The sequence below is a fragment of the Aspergillus pseudonomiae genome, assembly GCF_009193645.1.
Source record: "Aspergillus pseudonomiae strain CBS 119388 unplaced genomic scaffold BDV37scaffold_91, whole genome shotgun sequence".
Lineage (NCBI taxonomy): Eukaryota > Fungi > Ascomycota > Eurotiomycetes > Eurotiales > Aspergillaceae > Aspergillus > Aspergillus pseudonomiae.
The window spans coordinates 136,515-149,876 of record NW_022476083.1 but is presented as its reverse complement, the minus strand read 5'-3'; the positions used below and the strand labels follow the sequence as shown (position 1 = coordinate 149,876).

Below are 13,362 nucleotides of genomic sequence, written 5' to 3'. Positions count from 1 at the left end.
CTTTTCATTTGTCACCCCTCATGTGATACTTTCATATTGATTAATTCGATATTGAGAGATTAATCAATTGAGTGGGGTACGCATGCGAAGTATTCATATCAGATATACGGCGTACCGCCATAGAAAAGGGGCCCGATCGTCGATTGATGCCCTGGAGATCCCAACAACCGGCTTTCCATGTGCCTAGGTATGTATGTACCTGCATTGCATACCTGGCAGCCTACTGTACCTGCGTAGGATTCGATATTGAGGTTTTCAGTCCAATGGTTCAGAGTTTACCCTAATCTCGCCGTCAACCAATCGGCCCCTCCACGTCTCTTCAACCAGACTTCGACTTTTTGTTTTGCGGCGTTCCGCCCGGTCAACCATCTACTTCCGGAGTAGTGGTCCTGTACATACCAGCGCTTGCAACCACACGGCATGAATTGTTTCAGCGCGTCCTCATCCAGGAACCACCCCTCAAGGTGCAAGGTTTTTTAATCTATCCAGAGTCCCAGGCAAATTGATATTTACTCACAGTGGAGCCTCCGCCGGCAAGTAAATCCTTTCAGGGTGGATTATTTCGGCTGACGACGGTACACGGCACTATATAGTAAGTACTCCGTCAAAGAATCGAATATTGCATGATGGTGGAGTGGAGCTTTGCTGTGACATCCGCATTAAACCCGAGGTCATGTGACACTTGCCCTAATTTTGTATAAATCACACCTTCAGCTCATCCGGGGTCCGAGAGAAAGGATTGGGGGCAATAGCTGCATTGTAGATCTGTTCAATGGCGCTGTATATATCGAGTTGCTACTAGACGCGATTTCTGAATTGGCTCCTCGGAAAGGATTAAAGAAGAGCACATCCCTGTTAATTAGAACTATTTGCCCCAGACAGAGCTATGTAGAGGTGCCCTGGAAGCAGAACTTCAGCTTGTAATGTGCTAAGGAACTTTCTTGGCTGATACAACTCAAAGGGCTTAATAATAGCCCATTAATTTAATACGAAGTGCCCGGCTGACCTTGGCGGGTCTCCCACGAAACTAGTCCGTAGGTTCATGGCTGATGTTCTCACTGAATCAGGCAGTCTCGTCCCCTTGCATTTGTATGCATTCCCCACCATGCATTGCTTATCTCCACGAAGAGCATATCCAACATCGTATGTCTGCATAAGATATACATCCTGATGTATAAGCACTAAAAAGGAGAAGACGCGGTGTTTGAACCACCCGTGGGTAAGATTATACAATCGCTACTATTACCTGTTAAATGATCCTTGTCAGTATCTCCACTGCATACGTAAATCATTGGTTCTTGAAGTAACGGGAAGTGCACACCTCGTAGTAACGTAGTATACAGCAGTAATGTGCTCGAGCATCGGACAGTACAACCCTTCTCTAGAGATTATAGTTCATTAACCCGGTTCGTCAAAGCCGGGCACTCTAACTCCAGACAGGTAAAATACCTCGTAGCCCCTTATGGATGCAGCGCGATGGAAGATCACTGAACCCACTCCCCAACCCACTTCTGGATCCATTCCCGCTTGACAGCCTCCACGGCTTGCAATTTCTCACTGCGCTGCGCGGTGAGTTGCGTATCCAGCACGTTCTCCGGCGTAGACTTGGACATGATATCCTCGAAGAATTCAAGAAGCTTGACGGCAGGGCTTTTAGCTACGAGCGCCTGTAGCTCCTCGTTGCTAAGGGCCTTGTCGCCAGTACCTGCTGTCTCAATGTCCTGCCGAATTTGCTGGACCCAGTCTCCAAAGGGAATAGTTTCAGCTGTTTTCCCGGACGCTTTGAGGCGAGCATTTGCCACGATGGGCCGGATTGCTTCCCAGGTCAGGGGGTGCAGGTTTACCGGATGAAAAACATTGACAGATTCATTGGTTGCCTTGTCCTTGTTTAGAGCCAAATCGACTAATACCTCGGCCAAAAGGTCGATTGGTACCCAGCCAATGCGGTCGAGGGCTGGCCCGAGGGTGTCGGGTAGAGCACCAACGTGCAAGGAGCTCAGGACAAGACTGGGAAACCACTCTGCCTTCTTTCACAAGCCACGAGACCGCACGGGCCCCGCGATCCGGCCTACACGGGCGAAAGAAGCACGCAAGAAGCTCTGTTTAGCAGCTTGGGCGAGAAGATGTTCTGCGAGGTATTTGCTGTTGGCGTAGTCGTTAAGAGCCTGGGTGGTAGTTGTGATCGACTCCTCCGGCGTTAAGCCATTGCCAGTCTGGTATCCCATAGTGGAGCTAATGGAAGAGATGAAGAAAAGATGCGGGGGCTGGGTGGCGTTGTGGGCGAAGTTAATCAGCTTCACTACTCCCACCAAGTTAGGCTTGAAGGAAGCCAAGGAGAGGTTGAATATTAGCGGCCCAGGAATTATGGATTACTAGGGTAGTTGCTGACTGTAGCATCTGATAAATATCGGACTGAAGCCGGAAATCTGGCTGCGAGAGGTCTGCATCCCAAAAGCTCACGCGCGACATATCTAAGTTTAAATTGTAGGCTTCGCTCTTCTTACGCTGCACGTCGATCGCACCATCCTTCCGACTAAGGCAATGTACATGCCTCACTGTTGGATTCCTTAATAGTGTATCAAGCATGTAGGCGCCTAAATTGCCCGTCGAGCCAGTGAGTAAAACAGTATGGGCCATGGGGGACTTGGTAGGAGCGGTGCCGATGGCCAGCTGTCCGATGAGCTCCTGCAGCAGCTGGTCTCGGTCTTGTAATTGAGCCTCCTTCTGAGCCTCTGTGGACGCCTCCTGGTGCTGCTGAAGGCGTAGAACCGCTTGCGTCAGACCTATCACTGTTGGATGGAGATAGATTAAGTTTGGGGTGAGGGTAGGGGAGTCAAGCCCACGCTTGAAAATGCGAGTGGCAGTGATTGTTTGCAGGGAGTCCAGTCCGAGATTGAACCAATTCTCCGTGTCTGTCAGCTTGTTCGCATTCCACCCAGTAATGGTAAGGATGGATTGTCGGATATAGTCCGAGATAAGCTTAGGATCTTCGGTGCATCCAGGTCCAAGCTGTTCACCGTCATCTTGTGCCAGCTTGTCCGCATCGATATACAGGGTATCCAACTCCGGAGTGCACTGTGCCAGCGTGCCAGCTCGCTGAATCGTTCCCTTACCGGCTCGAAGCATGGGCTTATTCGATGGCGTGAATAGAATATGGGTCTTGGCCACACGCGCATGCGCGGGACAAACCTCATTAGCTTGTCCAATGCTGGGCCAAATCTTTTCAATCATCGCAGCGCGTTCACCCACGCTGAGATCCTTTCCATTCACTTCTACTAGGAGAGATGCTTGGAAGCGCTGTGAGCCGGCCACAAGCGCTGCAGTGACATCTGGATTACACGCGATGATGTGCTGTTCCATTGACACTGGATTGGTTTTCTCACCGTTGAGGAACACAATCACGTCATCTGCACGACCGCACCAGCGCCAGAGGTCGGGCTTAGCAGGATCTGGATGTCGGACAAACAGGTCTGAAGTGTGATAATCATATCGATCAGGGAAAAGCGTAAAAGGGAACTGGTAGCGCTCACGTTCAGGGCTACGGGCTATAACCATCTCATACTCCTCCCCGGCGATATTATGAAGCTCGACTCCCATGCGGGGGTGAAAATCGATATAACGCCAGTCCTTAAGGGGATCACGATTGGTTTTGGAGTAGATAGAAGGGACCATCCTGACCTCAGACGCACCATACTGATTCACTAACTTGATCTTTGCAGCTACTGTGTCGCCGATCGGCTGAGGGAGGTCCCCTCCGCAGTAGATGAGATGTGTTAGATGTTTGCTACAGAAGTCCAGGAGATCCGGGCTCTGTGCCAGTTCCTGGACGATCGACGGCACAATCAAGGCGGTCTCGAAGGGGGCACGTTTTCTCGCTTCGACCAGGGCGGCTGCCGTGGGAAGACCACCGGATGTTGGCAGGACGAGGCTGACATCGATAGGCAAGATGATGAAGTGTAGGTAGGCCAGACCGGCCGCCTTTCCAAACCATTAGACCGTAGATACTAGTTTTCAAGGGCATCAAGAGAGCTTGCATGGAAGGGAGGAGGAACCAGATACATTCTCTTGCCCTGATTCCAGTGTTCCAGACTCTCATATCCTTCTGGGGGCTCCAGAACCACCACCTCCATGTGCTTACAGGCAGTATCATGGGTCCAAAAAATTGGTTTTGGGATTCCCGTTGAACCGGATGTGTGGCTAAAAGTGTCAGCATTGGACGTGTCGTGTGGATCCCGTAGGGCCCAGGGCATACAGGACAGCCAGAATCTCTCTGGCGGCTTAAGGATAAGTCTTCGGAAAGTTGAAATGGGGGTGTTCCTTGCTCGCCAGCTCATCCACACTGGGACATCTAGAACATTTAGGGGGTATTCCTCTAGGATAGTCGTGACGGGTGGTGGCTGCGGCACGGGGCTGATCAGAGTGGTGCAATTGAGCCGCTTTAAGAGGCTGCTATGAGCGACCACACTGTTCCGTGGCGATGTGAGGAACATCTAGAAGCAAGATTAACTTTTCCTTGTCATATGTACCAGAGTTTATATATATATCCCTGTGTGTGTGTGTGTGTGTGTGTGTGTGTGTGTGTGTGTGTGTGTTTCAATTTCTCAGGTATTGATATGTTAACAGTGGATCCTTTGTTGCGACGATCTGTAAACCACGGCTATTAGAGAAGGATCACGTTTGTCATAATAATATATCTAAATGTTACGAGTAATTGGCTCTAGCTCTATCCTATACGCCTACGTAGTATACCTTTCCATGACGACATTAGTCACTCAATCTAATATGAGATTTTACTAGACCAGGTAAGTGACTGAACTACCCTGCCTATCAAAAGAACAAGATTGCACCTGAATCAATTATGGGATCCAAAATGACTTGAAGAGAAGTCCGATCTTTCTTGTAAATACTAGTAGGAATTTAGTATAGTATCTCGAGTACTTTCATACCTCTATACTATATATCTCAGGATTACGGGCGTGTCGAGAGATAAGCCGTTCAAGTTTTTAGTATACCTAAGCTTTATAACCATATAATAACATATTTTTTTTTTATAAACCAGAGATCAAGCTAACCACAGCTAAGTGCCTCTGCCTTGGTATAAAGCTGGGGCATGTTTGTCATTCTGTCGGGGTGTAGTCTCCTAAAGGTGGAATGGATAATCGACACGGCGATGTTCGAGATACTATGCAAATTAGTCGAGCTTGACCAATTGAGGTTAAGCTCTAATGCATCGTTTGCTCGAGATTTATGTCTATTAGCCTCTCTTTGTCTTACCTTCTGTAGTACTTTGTACACACGCTAGCCGCTGTAAGGAATCTGATGACATGCCAAAAAATACCTCGAGACATGGAAGTGTAGTACAGTCTCGTTTGAGCAGCTGGTCCTTCATTCCGTTTAATCTATGTGCATGAAAGCGATGTTGAGAAAGTTGCTGAGAGAACCTAAGGCACAAGGAGAACAAATTCAGGTCTTTAAGTGATATAACGGGAAGCAGGAGGCTACGCTGCCTATCTTTGACATCGGGCTTCTGTGCGTGGTCAAACTGACCCCAGGGGACTTCCCCGCATGGCGTGAGAATGAACTCAGCCCAATTGACAACACAAACTGATACGTATCGTCCTATCTGCGCTTCGCTCAGACGGCGATCCTGACTCGGAGCTATATCATGCGTCTCATTATGACCTCCCGCTTAGTAATTTTCTGATTCTAAGTATGTCTAGCTGCCTCTCCATGTAGCTTTCAAGCCTATTCTCATTGCTTTGACTTCTGACTGACTACTTGCATGAGGGTTAACCCCCATGTGTTAAGACGTTGACTGGCCCAAGGGCCAATTTAATCTTCGTGAGGGAAGTGAAATACCATAGAAGCTTCTGTTGCACTATGTTGGCTACCAAGATCCCGTTCAAACTGAAAAAAATCCAATGCGACAAACGTTATCTCCGGCGGGCTTGGGGGTTGGGTCGGGCCGAAGGGAAATATGAGCAGAAGACATGCTCGTGGACAAAAGTATCCAGGCAAATCAGTTAATCAATGGTCATCCAGTCTCACATGGAACAAGCTAAGACTTGAAAATCTACTGTTATCCACCACCTACTCTTTGTTGTAGTGGCAATACTTCGGAAGGGAGTGGCATGATGGCTATACTGCGTTCAAACAACGTTATTTGACGACTGTCAGATACTAGTATAGTACACTGTAAAACTACCTAGCACAATAAGCGCAAAGCAACACAACACCATCAATAGACTACTCATCAAACCCAACGTCACTTGAGTAGTACCAAAACCCCACCGCAAAAAGCTAATCCAATGAGAAGACACAACCTGGGAATAAAAGAGTCTATACGGCGTAAGCGCTGGGTGTTGGTTAGAGTAAACAGAAATTAAACTTAGCATGTTGTTGATCCTAACACTACTAGTACCAGTAGGGGAAATAGTTGGGGCCATCAGTTTTAAAACTGTTTTCGTGCGTGGCATTTAAACATACATATGTATGAAGATGCATGCAGCATGCATGCAGTACGTGCCGTGCTACCGGAGCGTTAATGTAAAACAATTGATTGGTTGAATTGAGTTCCGAGATGGTCACTGGTAACTGACTTTACATATTCTGTCCCTCTGGTATCAGAGGAAATATATGTGTTATTTGTTCTGCTACGCCTAACATTCGTTGTTTTTCTGCCTCTAGGGTTCGATGGAGGTGGTATGTATTGTGGGTAGATGGTCTGTGTTGTTGATTTTTGGGATATTTCCAGAAGGGCGATCTGAGTCGAAGTAGGTCATCTTTAGTTCTATAATTATCTCGGGCCTTCCTTGTATGGGACCTAGACCTCTGGTATGAGTCCTATATGGTGCGACCAGGAATACCATATAGGGTTCCACGGTCCCGAACTAGAAGCCCAGAATTACATCACTCTTGAGGGCTTCTTACTCTCGATATGGAATGCCATATTTCAATCACGATAACGACAAAGTTCAATATTATGCCATATAAGGATGGATATAAACGGTAGTGCCACATTCCCTTCGGGACTAACATAGAAAAGCAAATGCCACCCTCAACCCCAAGTTAAATGTTAATCATGCAATCAGAGACTTGATACCGGCCTCAAGGGCGGGGGGGTTGGCGCCAACGACATCGGACACCTTCTTGCCATCCTTGAAGAGTATGAAAGTGGGCATGGCACGGACACCAAGCTCGCCAGCGACATTGGAGAGCTCGTCGACATCGATCTTGTAGAACTTTGCATCAGGGTACTGCACGCTGAACTGAGCGAGCTTAGGGGCAATGGCCTTGCAAGGACCGCACCACTCGGCGAAGCAGTCGAGAACGACAGGGCCAGAGGCTTGTTCGACCTTCTCCCTGAACTCCTGCTCGCTGCACGAACAGTTAGTGACATGGGTAACCGAGAATGAGACGTAACAAAAGAGAGAGACAGGGATTGTGAGAAACAAGTTGTTGCTCGGTGTTCATGCAAGAGAGGAAAGCCTTACGTCTTGATCGTCACAACGTTGCCCTCAGACATGGTGGATGAAGGTGTGAATCGAACGGTGGGGGTAGAGGAAAAAGCTCGTCGAGTGAGATTGAAGTGTGTGCCGACGGAGGGCCGAAGGGAGGTAGTAGATGCGATTGCTCTAGATGAGATCCTAGCAGAGGAAAGGGAGAGACGAGCGGTTGATGGTTTAAAACTAGGGAAGATAATAATTAGCTCCGGGTGAGGGGCTGATAGAGGGGCACAAAACGAGAATTTAAATCCCGATATGACGTTGTCGGTTGGCCTGAGGTTGCATGGTATGAATAATCACCACGGGGTTCCCCTGTCCACACCGAATCCTCTCGGCCACCGTAGAAAGGTCGCGGGTCATGGATGAGATTCTATGGATGGATAAAATTGCTTACCAAGTCACTCGCGATGCTCGCAGGAGACTCTTAAATTGATTGGTCAGGCTAGGAGAATACATGTTTGGTTACAATTGCGTGGCAATGAGATGGTTTGGTTGGTCAGTACAGAGCAGTATGATGGGAGGATTCAATGGGCAGATGAGTGAGAAGACACTTCTGGTTCTCCCGCTTCTGCAGGGCAAACATGCTTAAAGCGGCGGCCCGGAATGGCGTGCTTCCTGTCGCTTATCAATCAGGAATGGTCTGGATCGGCATTCGTCTTGGTACCTCAGGCATTCTACTAAGCATGCCGAAGAAAACAAGCATACAGGAATACTCGAAGGATGCGGATCTACGATACGGAGTGGTATTCCATTCATCTCAGTCGCCTGCTTCCAGCTACTGCCTGACTAAAGTCTACAACGGTTGTTATTTTAAGAATAGTATGAATTCTCAGTCTCGGAAACTGAAGATTTTCATAACCGGATATATTTGCATTGTGCGATACACTAGACTCTGATGCACCATCAATTAAGAACTAATATCGTATGGCGATAGAGATAATAAAGGGCATCGCAATACTGAAAAGAAAAAAAAAAAAAAGCAAGTCACTCATGCAACAGCGACATGTGTGTTGGCATCAATATATGCATCGAATCGAAGAATGGGATTGCTTCAAGTCTATTGGAAGGAGATAGTTTTTAGAAGAAAATGAATCAAATAGAACCATTAACTTTGCAAACTCATTCAAACTTCAGCTGACGTGGGGGTATCAACAAACACAAGAACTAGCAACGCCCGCGAGCAAGACCAGAAACAACGAGTCGGCACGGGGGTAGACATCGAAGAATGAAGTGAACTTATGGCCACGTCAAGTGCCACATGGAACACGTGCAAAACCAACAACACAAAGGAGAGACAAAGGAAAGGTTCAAAGGGGTGACTGGGGTATATACGAAAGAGGCTGATTGAATACTCCTAGGACGAAAGAACGCCAATGAGAAAATCAAATGTTGGCGAATGAATATCACATCACCAAGATCACGCTCGGTAATCAGGCCCCAGTCAAGTTTGGCCATGGGCTAACTGCCCGATGTAGTGGCGATGCCCTACTGGCCATGGTGACCGTTGTAATCATCGTTGGTCTCAAAATAAAATTCAGCTGGATGTTCTTCGATAGGACTGAACTCCTCTTCCACAGATATTGCACACATGGATTGGACATTATTGAGCAGACCCTCGTTCGACTTAGGCCGGACTGCTGGGTTGACAAGCACAGGACGCTTTGCAATTTCGTCATGCCAGGTCTCCTCGGTCGGCTCTGGCGCATTAACCATTTCAAAGTCGTTGTCTTGCTCACTAAGCACGTGGCTAGCTCTGGTGGTCTCATCGTGGTTGGTGCTAAACTTGACAAGTTGTTCGTTGGCCAGGATGTCTTCCTCTTTAGATGGCTCTGCACGTTCTTCATCCAACCTGTTTCTTGAGGAGCTAAGGCTTGGTCGGCCTGGGGTGCTCGTCCTCTGAGAGATGCGACGAAGGAATTGACCTGACATCCAAGACCCTTCTGAGTCTATTGACGCCAGAGACTGAGACAGAGGAATGTTATCGACGTCCCCTTCCATGCTATCGCCCGTCCAAGAGTAGTGATGGTTTGCACGAGCATCCTGAGGCTCCGAATCAGACCCAGGAATTGGGTACTGTGTTTTCTCGTGCAATTCAGATTTCTCGGTTTCCATTTCAGACTGTTCAAAGGGTTCCTCAGGAATATCAGGCGATTGTAGCCGAGAGTCAGGTGGTGATAAAGGCTCGTCCCCGAAATGTTCCCTGAATTTGGATTGGGAACGTTTCATTGTACCGGAATGTAAAAAGGTTTTTGGTGGAACATATGGAGGAGGTCCTGAGGACTGTGTCGGAACCTTGAAGAAAGATTCATGCGATGTGTTCGACGAGAATTCTGAACCACGGTCTTGGAAACGTTCGCGATAACGCCGCTTGAGGCGTGAGCTACCACGTCTAAATAACGAGGTTATTGTGTTCACGCGCCCACTGCTATGATCGGATAACCGGCGGTCCGAGTCGAGAGTCCTGGACACATCCGAGGTGGATTCCCTGCCAATGTTGTATGCTTGCGAGGATGTCGGACTGTAAACCTCGCGTCTTGTCGGTGAATGAGACGGCGATAAAGTGCTAAGTGACATACCCATTTCCTGGGATGGAGCGAAGCTGCGCCGCATACCCAACTTTCGCTCCCGAATGGAGCTATCATCAATGTTACCAATAACGTGGACACTCTCCAAAGATCGACAGTCACTCCGTTCGGTGTCTTTAGAAAGACCTCGCAACCATGAGCCAGTTGCAACCCCGGAAGCATCGTATCTTGTCTCATTTAATCCAGAAGCATCTTCAGTGTTGCACTCTCGAGATTCAGCACGGTAATCGGCGCTAGGCCGGCCTCGCTGAGCTTGAGCCATATCCTGCGATTCAGCTTGATGGTTGTGGGAACCACTAGTAACTTCTTCCTCCAATCTTTGACGCTCAGCAGCGCGCTGCAATTTGCGCTGGAGTTTTTCATACTCTTCGGCTTTCTTCCTCTCCCTGCGTCGGCGATCCCTTTCCAGCAGCTCCCTCAACGCGCCTGCATCAAGGTCGTCGGCCAATTTGTCGACTCTTTTCCTCGAGTGAAGATTATCTTCTGAAACGGAAATAGCCGTTGCCACTTCCCTCCGGGTTGACGCTTCGGATGGCTTTAAACTTCTTGCTGTGGGAACTCGAGGAGCCTCCACGTAACGGATAACAGGACGGGGAGTCCAGGCAGCGAAGCCGTTAACCTTAAACGTGCATGATTCAGAGTAGTCAGATAGCGAGGATGCAGAGTCGTGAAGCGGGAGGCTGACGTCAGAAAAGTATCGGTCTGAACGACGACTCTGGGCTCTAGGCCCTCTACGGGTATAGACAGATCCCTGTTCACCTGGCAAAGTAGCGGAACGACGAGGTATGTCAATCGGAGATGAGGACATCAGACGAATTTCTCGCTCCCTGGCGATCTCGTAGGCCTTTCGCTTGCTTAGCTTTTTCTTCAGAACCGCGGGTCCATTTTCAGAACGGTTTGGTCTCCGCAGCGACGCATTTCGAGAGAGTGAGGGCTGGTCTTGAGCGACAGTAGTGCGAGACATATAACCATCCGGGGTCAGACCAGTTCTGGCTGACGAGCCCCGTGCACCTTTCACGGGATGCTCGCTATGTGACGTAGGTGGAGGATATGCCGTCGGCTGTGAAGAGAGAGGCTGTGCATCTTGAACGGGACCCGAGAGATCGTCAGCAGGCTGCAAGTGTCGGTTCTTTTGACGTTTGGATTTCTTGCGCGAGGGTTTTCTCCCCAGTTTGGCATCGTCGAGGCTAAGGCGAGGTTCTTGTGGCATATGGATATCAGCCGTAGCAACTGTATCCAACTGGACAGTATGCCGCTTATTCTTCCGACCAAATGGCCATATCGCCATGGCGCCTGGTCATATGTTCTTTCGTCCAGCGTAAGAATTAAACGTGGACGCAGCTGGTATCGGATGCAGATTCGGACCGGATGACTAGACTCATGAGGAATAATGGGACAGGGAATCACACACGATCATCAGACAATCTAGAGTGTGGCTCGAAGTAAGTAACCGAAATAAATAGAACAGACGGTTAATCCGGCGGCAATTGAATCGTGAATCAAGGTTATTTGTTCTTTTTTTTTTTGGTTGACTCTCTTTCTTTTCAAATGGCCGTCACTGGAAAAAGACAACCCGAGGCAACTAGAACTCAAAGCGATAGACAAAAAAAAAGTATAAGATGAAAGAGTTAAAAAGATCCCCGGCTGTTGGAATGGACTGGGGGGGTGTCCAAAGAAACTATTGGTTTAGAACGAACGGGTAGAAAAAGACGTAAGTACTGAGCGAGTGCTATTTGTCCAGGTGAAAGTTAAGACCCTCCGGAGCCACACGCCACAAGGAGTGGCAAAAACAAGATAGCTTCCACGATTACAATCAGGTATCAAAATCAAAAACGAACGAACAGGATTGAAGCGAAAGATGACGAAGAAGATGAAAGTGTGGACAAGGGAGGAAAAGAAAGAGGAAAGGGAGAAACGAGAAGAAAAAAAGTGAGCCCAAGAGACCAAACCCCAATACCCAAAAGAGTCAAGTCAGTGAGCGAGGGACTGCCAGAGTGACTGCGAGGGCCGAGACAAACAAACCGCCCTTTTTCTGGGTCACTTTACCCAGGGGACCAGGCCTGCTGGTTACACCGCGAGCGCCCCCGGGCCCGGCCGTCACAAGAGGGACCACTTGAACCAGAGGATCTTCCCCCCCCTCTCCCCGAAAAGAATAAAAAAAATATATTTACTGCGTATATAAAATAAAAATAAAATAAAAATCCATATTTCTTTCCCGTCTATTGTTTTACTTTATTATCTCGAAAATTACAGGTCAGTCTGAACCGTTGGTTGTCTGCCGATCATTTTATTGTTATCTACATCGTCTCCTTTTTGAAAGTTTGGTTTTCTCCTAAACTCTGATATATACCGAATCGGCTTTTCTCATCTCCAAAGAACAGAGGTAGGAGAACTTCCTCAATATTCAGCCAGAGCAAAATCACAGAAACAAGCAGGGAAAAGAATCCAACGGAGGTTGATCATGAAAAATTTCTTCAGTTGTGGAGAACTAAATCCACTAGACCAGACTGCCAGATTGAAGCCCAATCCCATTGTTACCACTGATTAGGGAGAGACATCATTGGAATTGAATGCCTAGGGACCTTTTAGTACCTGCTTTGGGGACCACTTAGCCATTGATTAGTTAGTATTCAATAGGCCCCATCCAAGCGGTGCTCCACTCTCCCATACTTAGAAACAGATAGTACAATACCGTCCCGTACAATAATTACCCAGGACCCCAGCGGTACTGGGGATGTTTGGGTACGTCCGATACTGTTGTCAGCGGTACCAGATGCCTAGAACCATTATTTTTCAATAGTTCATCTGCTGCTCCTGTTGAATCTGCGAGCGTGATGTCATGATGGACTTTTCAGAACAACTCGTGGGACTCAGATCAAGACTGTCAGCAGAATCCTTATATTGCTAGGAAGGCTCAGCGCAAAAGTATTCTTCACTTCTCAGAGCTGGTACTTTACTTAGGGCCAGGATATTCACCACGTACCCGTCTAGCTCTCGACATGTTCTCAACTGCCTACACATTAGGGCATTTGCTCTCCTCAGAAGGATACGATACGTAGATGTACATACTACGAGTGAGATGAAGCGGTATGTTAGAGTCCTTTGAGACAGCGCTAACACAGCCTCTGATGTCAAGGGGGTAAATCACGACATCAATGCCTGTTTACGTGTTCCTGAGGCCTTGCCGAGCCTACTCTGTATTATTTCGGGTGACTATCTCATTGTTAACGCTTAGTGGGCTCTCTTCATCGTAGATTAATTGCCGAGACTCT

At 48.0% G+C, this 13,362-nt stretch overlaps 3 protein-coding genes across 3 annotated transcripts; all 3 read right to left on the bottom strand.

Moving 5' to 3' along the window:
* Positions 1-1,484: 1,484 nt before the first annotated feature.
* Positions 1,485-4,490, bottom strand: BDV37DRAFT_275084 (uncharacterized protein; the record flags this gene model as incomplete). Its single annotated transcript, XM_032085334.1, has 5 exons — positions 1,485-2,018; positions 2,052-2,318; positions 2,374-3,978; positions 4,053-4,197; positions 4,339-4,490. The coding sequence occupies 5 exons, from the start codon at positions 4,488-4,490 to the stop codon at positions 1,485-1,487; spliced, it is 2,703 nt and encodes a 900-aa protein (XP_031937046.1).
* A 2,287-nt stretch (positions 4,491-6,777) lies between these two features.
* Positions 6,778-8,475, bottom strand: BDV37DRAFT_226953 (thioredoxin family protein). Its single transcript, XM_032080277.1, has 3 exons — positions 7,900-8,475; positions 7,494-7,688; positions 6,778-7,377 (listed from the first exon to the last, which is right to left on the bottom strand). Exons 1-3 carry the CDS (start codon positions 7,959-7,961, stop codon positions 7,080-7,082), a joined length of 555 nt encoding a protein of 184 aa, XP_031937045.1. The 5' UTR covers positions 7,962-8,475; the 3' UTR covers positions 6,778-7,079.
* BDV37DRAFT_226944 (uncharacterized protein) lies at positions 8,476-11,755 on the bottom strand. Its single transcript, XM_032080276.1, has one exon. It carries the CDS (start codon positions 11,376-11,378, stop codon positions 8,991-8,993), a length of 2,388 nt encoding a protein of 795 aa, XP_031937044.1. The 5' UTR covers positions 11,379-11,755; the 3' UTR covers positions 8,476-8,990.
* Positions 11,756-13,362: the final 1,607 nt, after the last annotated feature.